At 37.4% G+C, this 16495-nt stretch overlaps 1 protein-coding gene across 2 annotated transcripts; it reads left to right on the top strand.

Moving 5' to 3' along the window:
• The first annotated feature begins 326 nt into the window (after positions 1 to 326).
• Positions 327 to 14912, top strand: LOC139953859 (uncharacterized). 2 transcript variants are annotated; one of them, XM_071953443.1, is made up of 9 exons: positions 327 to 538; positions 6962 to 7065; positions 8599 to 8833; positions 9254 to 9343; positions 9895 to 9969; positions 10352 to 10462; positions 10939 to 11217; positions 11835 to 12030; positions 12454 to 14912. In XM_071953443.1, exons 2-9 carry the CDS (start codon positions 7039 to 7041, stop codon positions 12575 to 12577), a joined length of 1137 nt encoding a protein of 378 aa, XP_071809544.1. In that variant the 5' UTR covers positions 327 to 538; positions 6962 to 7038; the 3' UTR covers positions 12578 to 14912. The 2 variants fall into 2 exon arrangements, with proteins under 2 accessions (XP_071809544.1, XP_071809543.1); XM_071953442.1 differs by having other exon boundaries at positions 10933 to 11217.
• The last annotated feature ends 1583 nt before the right edge of the window (positions 14913 to 16495 follow it).

Below are 16495 nucleotides of genomic sequence, written 5' to 3'. Positions count from 1 at the left end.
GGGGGCCACTTCGCATAGAATCATAGAATCATCATACGCTGCGCAGTAGACGTATAAAAAACTCCCTAGTTATTCACAGAACCTGACATCACACACTCCAACATGTCAATCAACCAATCAGAGCTGGGTAGCGCTATTGTATCCCCATAAGCCACGCCTACTAATGATCAATCCACCAATCAGATCGCTATAGCTATACTGAATACGCTGACATCATGTTTACGTGAAGGGAAATCCCCCTTTTAGTACCATGTTTGCCAATTGTATTTGTACACGCCACACACAACACAAAAGCACGCACCCCAGCCTGCTGAGTTCACAAAACTAGGAAGGGAGGTTCAAATTCCAGTATAAAGATTCTGGCGCCTGAACCATCAACATCTGTACACAACTCTCTCTCTCTCTCACATCGAAGAAGGAGCTTGATCTAAAAAATATTAATGTTTACCGACTCTCTCTACCTGACGTCACCAAGCAGACCTGACTAGGAACAACCAGTTTATTTCACTGTTACTCCCAGTTTCTGCAAAAGGCACAAGTGAGTATTACAGTACAATTCCTAGTCTTCTATTGATTTCAGGGCCATGTCACACGAGGCAATTTACAGGCACCCAGAATCACCAAGAAGCTTGTTGTGATTGTGAAGATATAAAAAGTAACAGTGTTAAGGGTGTTAACATCTGAATTTTCACATGTTTTACTTTGGGATCGTAATACAATGCACATTGTTTAACAAGTTAATCGTGTGCTACCAAAGTGGCCCTGTGGCTTGCACCGCAGTTAGTTGCTTCAAAGTTGCCTCATGTGAAAAGGACTTAAGTACAGTGTCACTTGCAACATCATCTATGAGATGATTGCTCTGTGTTCCGAAACTCCTTCATGCTCCTTCTGAGTTCCGACAGCCCAGCATTGTGGTTATGGATTGGAAAGCACACTATGTGGTGTCGGAACATAGGGGTATCGGAACATAGGGGGGTGTCGGAACATAGGTGTACAAAACCGCATCTCTGAGAATTCTTTCAGATTTAAACATTCAATTGAGTTTATTTTAAAATGTCTTTCGCATATTATACGATGATCTTCTAGGCAAACTGCCAATGCCCTAGTGACTAAACCACTGATGGGATGGAAAAAGTCTAAATTTTGTACTTATGGATGTAAAGCTATGTTGCCCATGTATTCTACCTATGTAATGGTACAACGCCCCTCGAGAATGGTATGTGTGCGGACTGTCTGTTAAGTATCAATGTAACATGGAACGTGTATTTGGTGTTATGGGTGGGTGGCAGTCATGCTTGGACAACTTGTACGCTCCAATACTCCAACTATGTGCCACGATCTTTTCTAATGTAAAGTATCCAGATTACACTTCGTACATGCTAGGCTTCCAACAAAGCGTTAAGGGCACAATGACCCCAATGTCACTCTGTGTTAGTCTTGTTACAAGGCGTTCTGAGCTAGCTGTTGAAAAGCTTCCTAGGGTTGTATTGGAAGCAAAACACCGGTTTTCAAGAAGACGATCAGGGCATACTGATTGAAACGTCAAGTTGAAACCAAGAGTAAGTTCTTTTCAGAACCACCCCAACTGATCATCAATACTGTATTGACATGGTATTACCTTTCCACAAAGCAAAGTTTCAAATCCTACTCATGTACATGGTGTTATCGCAAACCTTACTAGATTGTATCTCCACAATGCAAAGTTTCAAATCCTACTCATGTACATGGTGTTACCGCAAACCTCACTAGATTGTATCTCCACAATGCAAAGTTTCAAATCCTACTCGCTCATGCGCATGGTGTTACTGAAAACATCACAAGTTGTTTTTCCACCATGCAAACGTTCAAATCATACTCGTGTACCATGTGTTACTGCATGCAAACCTTCGTATTTCCACCATGCAATTTCAAATTTTACCTTAAACCTTTATTGACAGAACTGGAAATTTCATGACCAGGACTGTTGCTTTAATGAGGATCAGACCATATATAGAGAACTAGTCCTTTGCTCTCTTATCATACGCAATCGATATTTACTTTGCCTAATCCCCCCATAGCGTAATCCGGGACAGCCCCATACTGTTTGTGAGATAACTTTGTAGTTTAAAGACACTGGACACTACTGGTAATTGTCAAAGGCTAGTCTTCTCACTTGGTATCTCAACACATATGCACAAAACAATAAACCTGTGAAAATTTCAGCTCAATTGGTCGTCGAAGTTGCGAAATAAAAATGAAAGAAAAAACACCCATTGTCACATGCAGTTTGATTTCGAGACCTCAAAATCTCTGAGGTCTCGAAATCAATTACGTGGAAAATTACTTGTTTCTGGAAAACTACGTTACTTCAGAGGGAGTCGTTTCTCACAATGTTTCATACTATCAACAGCTCTTCATTATTCGTAACCAAGTAAGGTTTTATACACAATTTAGCAATCCTGTATTAATACCTTTAGCTTAGAACTTTGCTAAAACGGTGATTAGTAATCTTTGAACGTAATCTTAGTTATGAATATTCATGACTTGCATTCCATCAAAACCTTGTCACTGACTGGTTACAAGTGACAGAGCTGTACACCTCTTGCCTTTGATAGCAAATCTCGCCCTCAACGACAAGACATGTTTCGGTTCTCGAAATAAAGTTCAGCCCCCTGTGCGAGTACACGTAATAAGCACATCTTTCAACACATACTATCTACTGTTTGCATACCTGTGGATACATTGTTTGTTCTTTTCTTTGTCCCTGTAGTGGACAGTGGACACTATTGGTAATTAGTCAAACTAATTATTAGCATAAAACCTTACTTGGTAACGAGTAATGGGGAGAGGTTGGTAGTATACCATGGTGTGAGAGTTGACTCCCTCTGAAATGACGTATTTTTCAAGAAAGAAGTAATTTTCCACGAAATTGGTTTCGAGACCTCAGATTTAGAATTTGAGGTCACGAAATCAAGCATCTGAATGCACATAACTTTGTGTGACATGGGTGTTTTTTCTGTCATTATTATCTCGCAACTTCGACGACCAAGTGAGCTCAAAACTTCACAGGTTTGTTATTTTATGCATATGTTGAGATACACCAACAGTGAAGGCTAGTCTTGACAATTACCAATAGTGTCCACTGCCTTTAAGAACATACCTTAGCCTTTTGAAGTATGGCCTATCAAAACCAACTAGTGCATTATTGATGTACGATACGAGTTGACTTGGGTACGAGTTGACCTGGGTACGAGTTGACTTGGGTACGAGTTGACTTAGGTACAAGTTGACTTGGGTATAATATTTTAGGTACGAGTTGACTTAGGTACGAGTTGACTTGGGTATAATATTTTAGGTACGAGTTGACTTGGTTACGAGTTGACTTGGGTACGAGTTGACCCGTTTCGGTTCACCATACCTCAAAGTGTCTTTATATAGTTATAGATTGTTCTACAAAATTCCTGGTTGAGCAAAACAGTCTTTAGAGTAGAATTCCCAAATAGAGACCCTTTGTTTTCCCTTTGTCTGTTTTGTTCTCAGTCTCCGGAAAGGTAGTGAATATAAAATCAACCTTAAGTTCTTGCTCAAGTTTTTTTTTTTGGTGTAAGATATTCGTGGGAATCAGTTTCTTTAATATTTAATACTTCTGAGGTCAAAGGTTGCACACTTGGGCATGTGCGCCAGGTCAAAGCATTGTCAGACACACGCGATTATTGTGGTGTTCTCACACAGATTAAGTGTCGAATACTACGTCTAAAGACTTTACAGGTAGTTGAAAATGTGGGTTTTTAGGTGAAAAGCAACCCGTATTCTTCGAGAAAACATTTATAAATAAAGATCAAAACAATTATATGACTTCAATCTAAAAGCTTTCCTTGTCATCCACAGTTCACAACTGATAAAACACCATCATCCATGTCTCTAAATAAATTCCTCTTCTACTTTACACACAATTGTCCGATCAAAAAAGAAATATGTCCTTATAAGTAATTACTCTGTTGCGATTTTAATTGTCTTGTTGTGGTTGTTGGAACGCATTGTGTTTCCACATGAAGGACGAATAGCTCTAGCTTTATTGTAGGAGGTTTGGTGGCGGGGAGGAGGGGGGGGGGGTAGGAGGGGGGGGGGGTGATTGTGAAGCGATGACGTACTTTGATTGACACTCAATTAAGACCATTAACACCACACCCCTCTGTTCTCGAGGGTGTCGTCCAGACTTGATTCCTGGGTTGGGATTAACGAGAGATGCTAATCCCTAAATCCGTCCCGTGGTCACTTTTCTTGGGGGTGTCAACTCTGGCTAGAGTCTTGACCACTTCATTCTGACCAGTGACCAATGTCTGAGGAGGTTGTTGCAATTATGGCTTACCGAAATTTCAACGCGTGTTGTTCGACTATCAACGATACCACTTACCAAGAGTCGAGTTGTCTTTACAATGAGGAATGGGAGCAGATTGTTGGTAATTACATTTGTTTGTTTGTTTTATCAATTGTGGAAATAATTTTATGCTGACAATTTTTTCCTCGTGTTCCGTTTCTTCCTGGAAATTTGAATTGTTTTGAGGATTGTGTCTTGATTTTGTTTGGTTTGGAAATATAGAATAATGCAAGTTTATTTTTCGGCATTTCAATGAATGGACAATTTTCGTTTATGGAAGTTGCTTTATGGAGTATACAGTGCTAACACACAAGTTATCATTGTACTAAGTTCTTCCAGTTTTGACCAAACTCTTTGGTAGAGATAGTGAATATTAACGTGATGTTCTAAACTTTAATGAAGACACTATCGAAACGTCGGTGATATAGAAACCAACCAGCTCTCATTAGAGCCATCTTTCACAGGATGTAGGGAAGTAGGGCATGGGGACTTCCGCCGGAAAAATGACAAACGAAATTTTTCATGGAATGTCCCAGGGTTCAGAAAGTTGTTCTCAAATTTATGTTGTTTTTTGTTTGTGTAACCTTTCTCTTTTGTAGTTCAAAAACAATTCTTCCGAAAACACAATCATCATGATTTGCATTTTTATTTTAGTCTTTCTCTATGGGTGTTTCATTTCGCGGAAAAGTCAGCTCAGTTTAATTTTTGTCCATAAAATTTCAGTTTTCCGCGGAATTTATGAGGAAAAAACCCACAAGTTTGTATAACTTTAATCATCTACGATGTTTATTTGGTTTGCGGTAACACCATGTGCGTATCTACTTGCCATGTAGAGTTTGTTCTTTAGAGAACTGTCTTGCTATATATTCTACTACCGCGGAGTAGATTTTCCGAATTCGGGGACTTCTCAGTTCTGAAAAGAAATGTCCTGCTTCTTTAACTATATCTGGGCGGAAAGTCAGAAAATCGGCTGAAATAAGTTTATAGGATCGCTGTTTACTTCATTTAACGATTCAATTGAAAATCAATTAAATAAGTCCATCAATCAATCAATAAGAAAGCAGTATATTCTTGATTTGTTTCCCTTTAAATGTTTTTAGTCTTCCTTTGTAGGATGGACTTCCTTTGCTCATTTCCCGACAGGAAATCAAAGGACCACAGAAAATCCTTGTCACAGTTGTCAAAATTATCTTGACTCCCTTAGATAAAAGAAAATATAATATGCACCGTTTGCTCTGTTCACCGTTGAACAGTTTTTAACATTGTAAATAAATCCGGGGGCTAGACTTGGTTCCAAATCTTTGATCGTGGTTTTAAGTCATCCTGATAGCCCCTACAAACAGCGTTTTTGTGGCTGAGATGCAGAAGAATAACCGCGATTCAAGACTTGAATCAAGTCTATAGCCGGGGGCCAGCGTTTGAATTGCACATAAAAACAAGGCAGTATTTCTTAAAAAGTTCATGTTGTTTCAGCACGTTCAGCAAGTAATTTTTTTAAACGAACTCTGTAAATATTGAACATTTTTAGCCCGCAGTTCGTTTTCACACTTTACCACAGTGTTTTTAAAAATAATAAAAGAAACTTTAGCCCAGCGAGTGATTTGTAAATTGTTTGTGAGCTGTCTTGGTTCTGAGAAGAATCAATGGTTTATTTTGACCAACAACATGATACAGCATTCTAATGAAGACATTTAGAGCATACTGATCGAAACGTCAAGTTGTTGACCAACTGGTTCTTCCCAGAACAACCACATCGCATAGAGAAAGTTCATTACACAAGGTTGTTACATCAAAACTGGATTGTATTCCAACCTCGCAAATCTTTCAAATCGGAACAGGTTTTTTGGTTTTGCTAGAAAAACAGTGAAAGAGCTCAATTTTCATTTAGAGTGAGAGATGTTGAAAACAAGTTGTCATCAGTAATAAAATCTGTTCATTGATTAGAACAAACATGACCATGTTTTTATTCACGACCTGTTACACAAATTACTAACATGCCACGTATGTTACCAATAAATCAAACTTCTTCTGAGCAACGTGGCGAAATGTCACTCGCAATGTTTCAAAAAAACAACTTGAAATTGAAAACTTAAAACTTGTGGAATGAAGCTTTTAGTTTGGGCATTAGTTTAGGGTGGGGCGTGTTTGACGGTATGAGACTTTACAGTGGTCGTGGTAACGGGAAACGCTCTACCGCTGTTCGACACCAGTTAGCGGACCATCATTAGTGTTAATGTTGGTGTCACAGTACAAGCTATCTTGCTCTGGTATTTCACCCAACACGAACCTTCTTGCTTGTGTCAGTTATTCTTGTGTAACCGGAGATTTTCTCAAACACGTTTCATCGCTTAGCTGTGAGTAGACGCAATTTTGGTTTTACCAAACCAATGTGTGAGCATTGTATACTCAGTACTTTCCCGAGTTCACAGTCAAAATACTCGGGTGGGATTTAAACCCACGACCTTTGCAATTCTAGAGCAATGTCATACCAACTATAGACGCAGTGTGTTGTATATCACCTGATGGTCATAGCTCGACAGATTTTGTTGTTGGTGAAGTTTCTCAAAACTAAAGAACGATCTCTGTTTTGTTTTTGTTTTCCAGACTCCATTATTTCACCTTCAGATAACCAACTTCTTGAATTCTTGAATTCTTTGGACTTGACTGAACACGAAAGAAATATGGATACTTTGTGCACCAACGATATGGTAAGTCAACTTTCCTTAAAATTATGTTTTAATTTTTGTCTCTCTCAATAATCAGATTTTAATCAAAACTGAAGTAGGCCACCTTCACAGCGTTTGCCTAGCTTTATTTTCTGCTGGTAGCATGTAATTCCTCTCTTTATGTTGTATTTATTCGTTTTTAAATGTCATATCTTTTGACTTTTGACAAACAACCTCTCAATCCACAACCAACGCTCTGATTTGCACATTCATGTTGTAAGAAACTAAGGTTAGCATACTCATGTTGTAAAAAAACTAAGATTTGCATATTAATGTTGTACGAAACTAAGATTTGCGTATTCATGTTGTAAGAAACTAATATTTGCATATTTATGTTATAAGAAACTAAATTTTGCGTACAAAAGTTTGATTAAACCCCACCCAATACCCGCATTCGTGAGTACTATTCCTCCATCCAATGAGAGACTCAGAAGCTCCGGCCGTGCGCGTTGCGGCCTACCATTGGTCAGTATTACATCATTGGGGCGGGGCTTACGGGACGGCGGTTTGTCACGTAGGACATTGCCACGTGATCTGACACTCATGTTTATTCATGAGAAGCCCCGAACACAGGATACACCTGGATTGGAAAAAAACGGTGTCGCGTTTCCGTCAGGTGATCTGAAACGGAAAACCTGTTGTGGTAAATGCTAGTGCATTGCACACACCCTCAAAACAAACAAATAAACAAACAAATAAACACCCAAACAAACAAACGAACAAACAAATATACAGAAAAACCCGACAAAGAACAACAACAACAACAACAACAACGAAATTCACTGAAACTTTTTTTTCTGGAAACCTAACATTTCAAAGTGTCATCTTTCTAATTAAATCTGGACTTCAAACAACAAATCAGCTAAGCTGGAAATTTGACATGTAATAGCTTAAAGCCATTATACACTTTCGGTAAACAGTATTGTCCAAGTCCCACACTTCGTGTATCACAACTTATATATAAAATAACAATCCTGTGGAAATTTAGGCTCAATCGGACATCGGAGTCGGGAGAAAATAACGGGAAAACCCACTCCTGTTTTCGCGCGTTTCGCCGTGTCATGACATGTGTTTATAACAAATCCGTAATTCTCGCTAACGAGAATTTATATTGTTTTACCGTTTTCTCAAAAAGTAAAGCATTTCATGGACTAATATTTCAAGAGAAGTCTTTCACCATTACCTTCTGTAAACCCTGTAAGTTATTTGTAAATCTGTGAACTTTTTTTTTTCCTGTACCGAAAGGGTCCAATGGCTTTAAGGTGTGAGCAAAAGTCACTTGTTAATAATGCGGTGATTGGTATGCTAACCAAGAGTCTTTCTAGGAATAAATATTCAGCCACCAAATCAAAGTTTCTAAACCCTCTATTCTACTAAAAGCTTTCTAGAAAATCTGAAAAGGGGGGAACAAAATAATTACCCATTACCAAATGTCATTAACCACTTGGACAGAAAAGTAAACATTTCAAGCTTTCGGCCACCCAACCTAAGTTTCCAAACCCTTTCTCCCAAAAGCTCTTCACCGAACTGTGTGGCGACCACACCCACCTCAACTCTGACCTCCCTCAGGCGATGAGGGTGTCCCTAAGCGGAGAAGACGACGGGCAACGGAGCATGCTGACCCCACCCGACAGCCCGGTCTTTGCAGAGCTGACCACACCCAACGGGCACCATAAGGGGTTATACCAAGACGGGGTGGTTCCCAACTTGGAATTTTTGCCATTATGTGACAACTTTAATATGAATACTGGTGAGTAGTCAACTCTCGCAGCACATTCTTCTCAATTTGTCGTCAGCATTTTGTAAAGTCATTGTTCGTCTTGTCTGTCTTGTCCATTTCGCGATTCGCTGTTTGTTTGTTTGTTTGTTTGTTTGTTTGTTTGTTTATCTGTATAAAGGCTGTTTTCTACTCTTGTAAATGTCAATTCCTATAAATGTTTATCTATTGTTTGCTTTAACAATCATTTTGGTATACCTATAAGCGGTTTGATTTTGTTACCTTTCAATGTACTGATAAATTTTCATATCAAACTATTTTCCAAAAAGAGTATGGAATAAACGTCATATTGAATTGAATCTATAACTAGAAGTTCAAGGAAACAGAAAAAAAATGTTATTGTTGTGATTCTCCGATTGTTAACACCTTTTTTTCTTTCTTTTTTTCTTGCAGTGTATTCGCCTTTTTCAGACCAACCCTTCTGTGAAGGACTCATTCGTGATGCTCCGTTTGGATCGTCGACATATGTACCTGCTATGCAGGGTAAGACAAATCGATAATCAATAATAGATTTAGCATTAGATCGATCAACGAACCGACTACCTAATTTTAAACTACAAACTTGTTTTAACGAGGAACATTGTAGAGATTTTTTTTTGCTAACAAAACAGTTGCTGACACTTTATGAAATCCACCATGGTGCACCATATACATAGTGTTAATGGCTGAAACTAACGCGTATAACGAAACAATTCTGACACGTATGAAAGTAAAATATCAACCACTTATATATTCAAATACACACGAACAGAAACTAAAAAGTGCAGCGTATAGCCTAAAACATCTCGGTCGTTATTTCATCATACGCTACATATATGCATCATAATTATTCTCAAATATCCAACACGGTTCTGGGTTATCATTACACAGTATTTATTTACACCAACAGAGTGAAACAAAAAGTAATTCTTACTGCACTGCTACTTTCGTCTTGAAACCAAAAATCCTAGTGAGTCAGTTTAGAACTTTTTTTCTTTCAAAGAACTTGTAACTAGATTTGGGTTCTAAAGATATATGTTTTGCTTTCGTTCCAGGACCCGATTTTACTGATTATACCGACTGTATTTCCAATTGGAATCAACAGTCATACCCTCCCAGTGCCTATGAAGGTATGTTAAGAAATATTTTATATTTCTTTGGTTCTTGTTTATATATTTTGTTATTTGTGCTATTTTTAAAGTATATGTTATATTTAAGTATATACCATTTAACTATACACGCATTTATACATCAAACTTTACAAATCAGCTCAAATTACAATTCAGTTATTTAGTATTTTCAAAGCATTGCTATAAAGAAATCGTTTAAACAAAGTTTGTATTATTTTAGATATTGTTATATTTGCTTATGGTATAAGTAATGAAAAAGGCGCTTTGAAATACCTTACTATATGTTTTCAAAACTTTACTAAAGAGAATAATTTGCCTTATTAATAAAAAAAATAGTGAATAATATATCAAAATTTCTTTTGCTTGTATTTTTTTTCCCCAGTGAACAGATCAACCTTTGACGCACCTTTCGAAACATTGCCTAATGTTGAGAATTTCCTGAAGACACTTGCCGAACCGTCGCGTCCAACGGGACACAACTCGGCAGGAGAAGGTGAGAGAGACTGTTCCAGTCAACTTTTGACCAAAGCTCTTTTTCCTTTTTGCAAAACTTACAAAGGATATTGATTTATACTATTTGAAAAAGCCATCAGTTAAAAGTGAACTGTCAATTCATTTTAAACGTCTTTATGATTTTTGACCACCGGTTCGTTTCAGAGCCAAGACTACTCAACAGAGATATTTTTACCATGGTTTTATCTCAAACCTCTCTTATTCTCCAACCATATATACAAAATTTCAAACCCTACATTCATTCCAACTCTCTCAAGTCTCAAAACCCATCTCTTCAGATTAGCCTCTGAACATATCGAGTGACATTGTCTTCTCGTTCTAGATCAGCGCCTTTGAGTTTCACACATTCTAAACTGCGTTTTATAAAATGCTGTATTATTATTAATATTTTCTAGGATCCAACTTCTTATCGGTTCGCAACTTATTTATGTCTCTCCCCCTTCCGACTAGAAACAGAATTCGACAGCGAGAGTGAAGCAAGCTTTACCCTCCCTAACTCCCCAGCAACATCCGACGACGGTTACCTGTCGCTTTCTTCTAGCTTCAACCCACAGCACCGCACCCACAACTACCAGAGAAGAACGGTCGATAAACAGTTGTCGGTTCTTCGAGGTGTGACAAACAAGAGCTGTCACAAGAGGGGGCGTGGCCGCCCACGCAAGATGCACTCCAGCACCAGTGGGGAAGACAGTGATGAAGAAGTGACAACAAGACGCGGACGTGGGAGGAGAGATGGTGAGATTTCTTGAAAATTTATTTCGGAATCATGATTTTTTTTAATTATTTTTTTAAACTGTTTTAAAGATTGAATTGACGGCACCGGTTTACCCATACACCAAAGCGTGTTAGCACTGTGTACTCTGCGTGTAAACAAACCACAGGCATTTCGCTCAGGTGGGATTCAAACCCAAGACCTTTGCCATCGTAGAGCAGTGTCTTACAAACTGGATTTAAAATCTTACTATACTGTGCCAAATTTCATAGAGCAGCTTAAGCAGAAAAATATTGCCCTTACACTGTCTGCTAAGCAATAAGCAGGATACCAGTTACAGGTGGTACACATGACATGGTAATTTGGCTGGTAGCCTTTTGCTGGTAAGCATGAGTTTGTTATGCTCAGCCCTGGAGAGGTCTCCATTTCCCCTTATGCTATTTTCTTTGCCACCATTCAGTACCCTCTTCGGTAACTTGTCTTTACTTTAAAAGTAGGAAATCTAAAAAATTGAAAGCGTCCCCACCATAAGCTTCGCAATTTGGTTAACAATGCCTTCACGACTGCAATTTAGTGTTTTTGTGTTAAGCAAAGAAACTAGCATGAATGATAAATGAATTATCTATTTTTCTCGTTGTAGCAATGCGTGGCAATCATCTTTGGGAGTTCATACGAGATTTGCTGAAGGATAATCACTGTTGCCCTAAGTTCATTCGATGGGAGGACAGAAAAGATGGCGTCTTCCGGTTCGTTAACTCAGAGGCTGTTGCTAGGATGTGGGGCCAGAAGAAAAACAACCCACACATGACATACGAGAAACTCAGCCGAGCTATGAGGTGAGTCTGGGAACTAGACCGAATGGAAAATCACACCTTTCATATTTGTACAGGATTCTTTTCTCGAAAATGATTTCATAAGAACTTAAGGGGTGGTACATAGATGGTTTTGCGGGACATGCACATTCATTCTGTCCTCCAGTTTTGAAGTACATGGACATATCATAAAGGGATGATACATCATTGGTCTTTGAAGTACGTTCATTCCAATCCTGTAGTTTTCAAGAACCATACAGTAAAGGGATGGCGCATCATTAGTTATTGGAGGAGTACATTCATTCCAATCCTCTAGTTTTCAAGAAACATATCATAAAGGGATTGTGTAGAAGAGTACATTCATTCCAACCTAGTTTTTTAAGTAGTTTCCTGAACATTAACAAATTTTTATTGAAAGTATTTCTGTTTTCTTGTCTGTTTCATCAGGTACTACTACAAGCGTGAGATTTTAGAGAGAGTCGACGGCCGTAGACTCGTCTACAAGTTCGGCAAGAAGGCGCTTGGATGGAGGGAAGCCGCTGGCTTAGAGATAAAGACAGAGAGCGCCTGAAGTTGAGACTAAGGTTGGGTCAAAGTCTACGTCAGATACTGACGGCTATTTCATGTCGACTGATTTGCCCTTTTATGTCTTATTTTTATTTAACTTTTTTATTTATTTTTTTTAAAGAAGTTGTGGTTCTTGGAACCCAGTCAGATAGCAACGGCTATTTCGTGAACAATGTTTTTGTTTTGTAAATACCACTATTATGGATCGCCGGTTTACGAATAATGCTATAGGCAGACGAAATCCGACGACTGTTTTATACTTGAGTTTACTTGAAAGTGCCTGACTTCTACTGATGTTGCTGTTATTCAGAACTTTCAACTGAGAAAGCTTTGGTCCTTCATAGTTATACGAAGGCCACATTTGATACAAAGATAGCTTTATTTTTTTAAGAAAAAAAAGTATATTGAAAAAAATATAAATTTAAAAGGGTATTAAAAATTATAAGGCATACAAATTTGCTTCCGCACTCAGACACCAAAACATAGTACTTCGTCCTTAATTTTGTGAACAATTGCACTACGATTGAGAAGCAAAATGCTTTTTTCTAAACAGTCTTGCAAGATAACTTGACTTTAAAAGAGAAATTTGCCTTAAATTTTGTAAATATAGAGAGGGTCAAACTAGTTTGTACTGTAACGAACCTTTTGTATGTTTTTTTTAAAAGAATGTATTTATCTGAAGAAAAAATGTAAATATAATAAACCTAAACAAATTTAAGTACCTTTTTTTACACGTTTTGTATACGTCAGCTGATAAAAATGTAGAGTTTAAATTTGAGAAGTATTTTTTTAAATCACGGTTTTATACATTTTGTACGGTTGCGATCACTTTTTAATTAAGATCGAAATATTTTGAAGTTTAAATTACTTGGTCATATAATTACAGTACTTTGAGCAAACAGTAGTAGCTTTTAATTTTGAGAATATTTTGTTTCTATTGTCATGAAAAAAAAAACTGTACAGCGCATACGATATAATTTAAAGGTATTTTACGGGATTGTTCTGGCAAGCATAATGTTGCTGTGTTTAGCAACTCTGTTCAATTTTATACAGCTGCTTAAATGTAGAGCTGAAAAAATGCAAGAAAAACACCATTGTTGCACATTGTGTGCTTTCAGATTTATAAAAAAGGCTCCAGGCATAAAGTCTTATATTATTTGGGTAAGCAATTACTTCTCTCTCAAAAACTACGTTACTTCAGAGGGAGCCGCTTCTCACAATGTTGTATACTATCAACAGCTCTCCATTGCTCGTTACCAAGTCAGTTGTTTTGCTAAAAACTTGTACAGCATTTACCAATAGTGTCAAGTGCCTTTAATCTATGGTTTCAAATGCTTGGTCGCATTTAATGGAGGGTAAAAGAGCCACTCTGTTGGAAATTGTGTAAACATTGTTCTGTTACTGAAACCGAAAGATGTTAAAAGGCTGAGGGTTTTCCCAGGACCGTGTTGCAAAAATACAGAAACGTAAGGAACTTTCCATGACGTCATTAGGTCAAAGGTCATTTGGATACGAACAACGCAGTGTGAGCAAGTATACATTATGCAACCAGTTAATTATTTGTAAAATTATGGATGAAGGAAATTGTTTCAAAATTCCTTCCTCTATGGTCAAATGAATACGGATAAACATTGATGGGTTTATGTTTTGCTTGTATTAAATTTGCATAAGTAAGTTAGTCTTCCATAAGATGCAGTACATAATGTTAACGGATTTTAAAATTATTTTGTTATACTAACAAACAAATTATAAAAATTGCCACGTCCTAATTTTTTTTTATTTTTTTTATTATTTGAACAATTACTGGGGTAAAAGCAAAACACAACATTGAACCTTGATCTCTTTAATTTTTGTTTTTAAATATTATTATTATTATTTTTTGTTAAGTTTGGAAAGAGCAAAAACAAAACAAGACAACATGATGTATTTATTTTAGAATGAATTGTTTACACAATTGTCAGCTCCTCCTTACCTTATTTGGAAAACCATCATAATTAAGTTTCCCCAACGGGTAAATTTTGTATAAAGTAAGTTTTATTTAAAAGACCTGCTGGGCAGGCACTTTGAAAACAAAATAAGAAAACAAAATGTCTCGCCCATTCTTTAAAAACAGCTTTAAAAGGTGTTAAATAACAGAAGAAACATAAGCCATATTCCCAGTCCATTTTGATACTTAACAATGCCGTGTAAAGTTCAACATTTTAGGGTTTGTTTGTTATACAATTTTCTTTAAATAGTAATTTGGATTTTTAAAATTGTTGTACAGTACTGACAAATATTGTTGTAAACGGATAGATACAGAGTTTTTTTTATAATAAAATTTGCAGTAGACAAAAAGTTTGCAGAAAATATTTGCGTCACTGTCTTTTTCTTGTACACTTTACGATGTGTTTTATGAAGCTGGATTTTCTAGGATAACTTCGACAGAAAAAGTGGGAAGTTGTATTTTCAACAACTTTTGGGGAAGGGGCAAAATATATGAATTATAAAACCTTAACAATAAATGTCAGCTTTCTCCAGAAGACGATCAGAGCATACTGTTTGAAACGTCGAGTTGAAACCAGCGGTTCTTTTCAGAACCACCCTAACTCATTAGAGATAGTCATTACATGGTGTTACCGCAAACCTTTCTATATAGCTTTTCCACCATGCAAAGCTTCAAATCCTACTTAATAAATGTCATCTTCTGAAAACCGACGTACCATCTCTGTATGTGTACCATCCTTTATGTTTTTTGAACCCATAGGATTGGAAAGAAATGTACTCTTCGAATAAGCGATGATTTACCATCGAGAAGGGGTGGGGGGTATTCCATGGGCCTGGAGTTTATTCTAAATCGATTCAAAATAGGAAATCCTTAAAAAAACATCTTGACAAATTTTGAGGATGGCATTTCCAAAATGCTGAACAAATAAAATTGCCATCGGGAAGGGGGAGGGGGGTGGGGTGGTATTCCTATGGGCCAGCCATCTATTTCACTAGAACCCATCCAAAGTATAGGACGGAATACTCGTCCTGACTCGTGAAATTATTTATCCTACAGCGTTTCGTTTAAATCGGCTGCTTTCATTGTATTATCTTGTCTCGTCATATCAATTCGATATAGGCCTCCCCAGACAAAACACCCAGGATGTGTGAAGTGTTGCCGAAAGAGGAACTGGTATGTGGTTATTAGCAGATGGCCGGCTTCGATAGCACAAAAAATCATTAATAATATGTCATAAATGCATGTGTTCAAGTTCCATGGACTATTTTTTTGCCGAAAGATTATTTAAAATGGGCCTCCAGCGATGGACATGTGTGTTTACAACGGCACTTTGGTTCAATGTCAGAAAATGCTGATAAGGTTTTTTTGTTCATGAGTTAAGATGGTTTCAATTGCATTTGTGAGCGCCTTTTTGTCATCCGAGGTGTTGTTCACATGTCTAGGTAATGCCCTGGTTAAATTACGCTTAGTTGTTTGTTAAATACTAGTTGGGCTTTATAAATTTGGTTTCGTCATTGACAATGATCAATTTTGTACACAAACTTGCGGGGTCGGTACACAATTGTTGTGCACTTTTGACAAAGGGTTGTGTAAAAAAAAAGGGGTGTTCAAATTGACTTCAACCCGGGCAGTGACTGCCCCTTCTAACCGAGTTATGATGTACATCATCTGCAAATCTAATTTAAGAATCGTTTTTTTTGTTTACCTTTTCAAGCCAAGTGAATTGCTGTTTTTTGTGCTCTAGTGCTTCTTATATTCAGCTGACTGAAAGCGAAACAATTTGTGTTCTATTTATCTAGCACTCAAAACAGATCGGGATAAAACTGTCCAATTAAAGAGGTCGAAGTTCATGCTCAAGTCTAACCATACAGCGAAGACTTACGAGAGTGGTAGGCATACGCTGCAGAAATAAATGCACAAAAATGAGATTCAAGG

This window comes from Asterias amurensis, chromosome 22 (assembly GCF_032118995.1).
Source record: "Asterias amurensis chromosome 22, ASM3211899v1".
In the NCBI taxonomy this organism is placed as follows: domain Eukaryota; kingdom Metazoa; phylum Echinodermata; class Asteroidea; order Forcipulatida; family Asteriidae; genus Asterias; species Asterias amurensis.
Note: the sequence above shows the minus strand (reverse complement) of the source record. Positions and strands in the feature narration are given on the sequence as shown.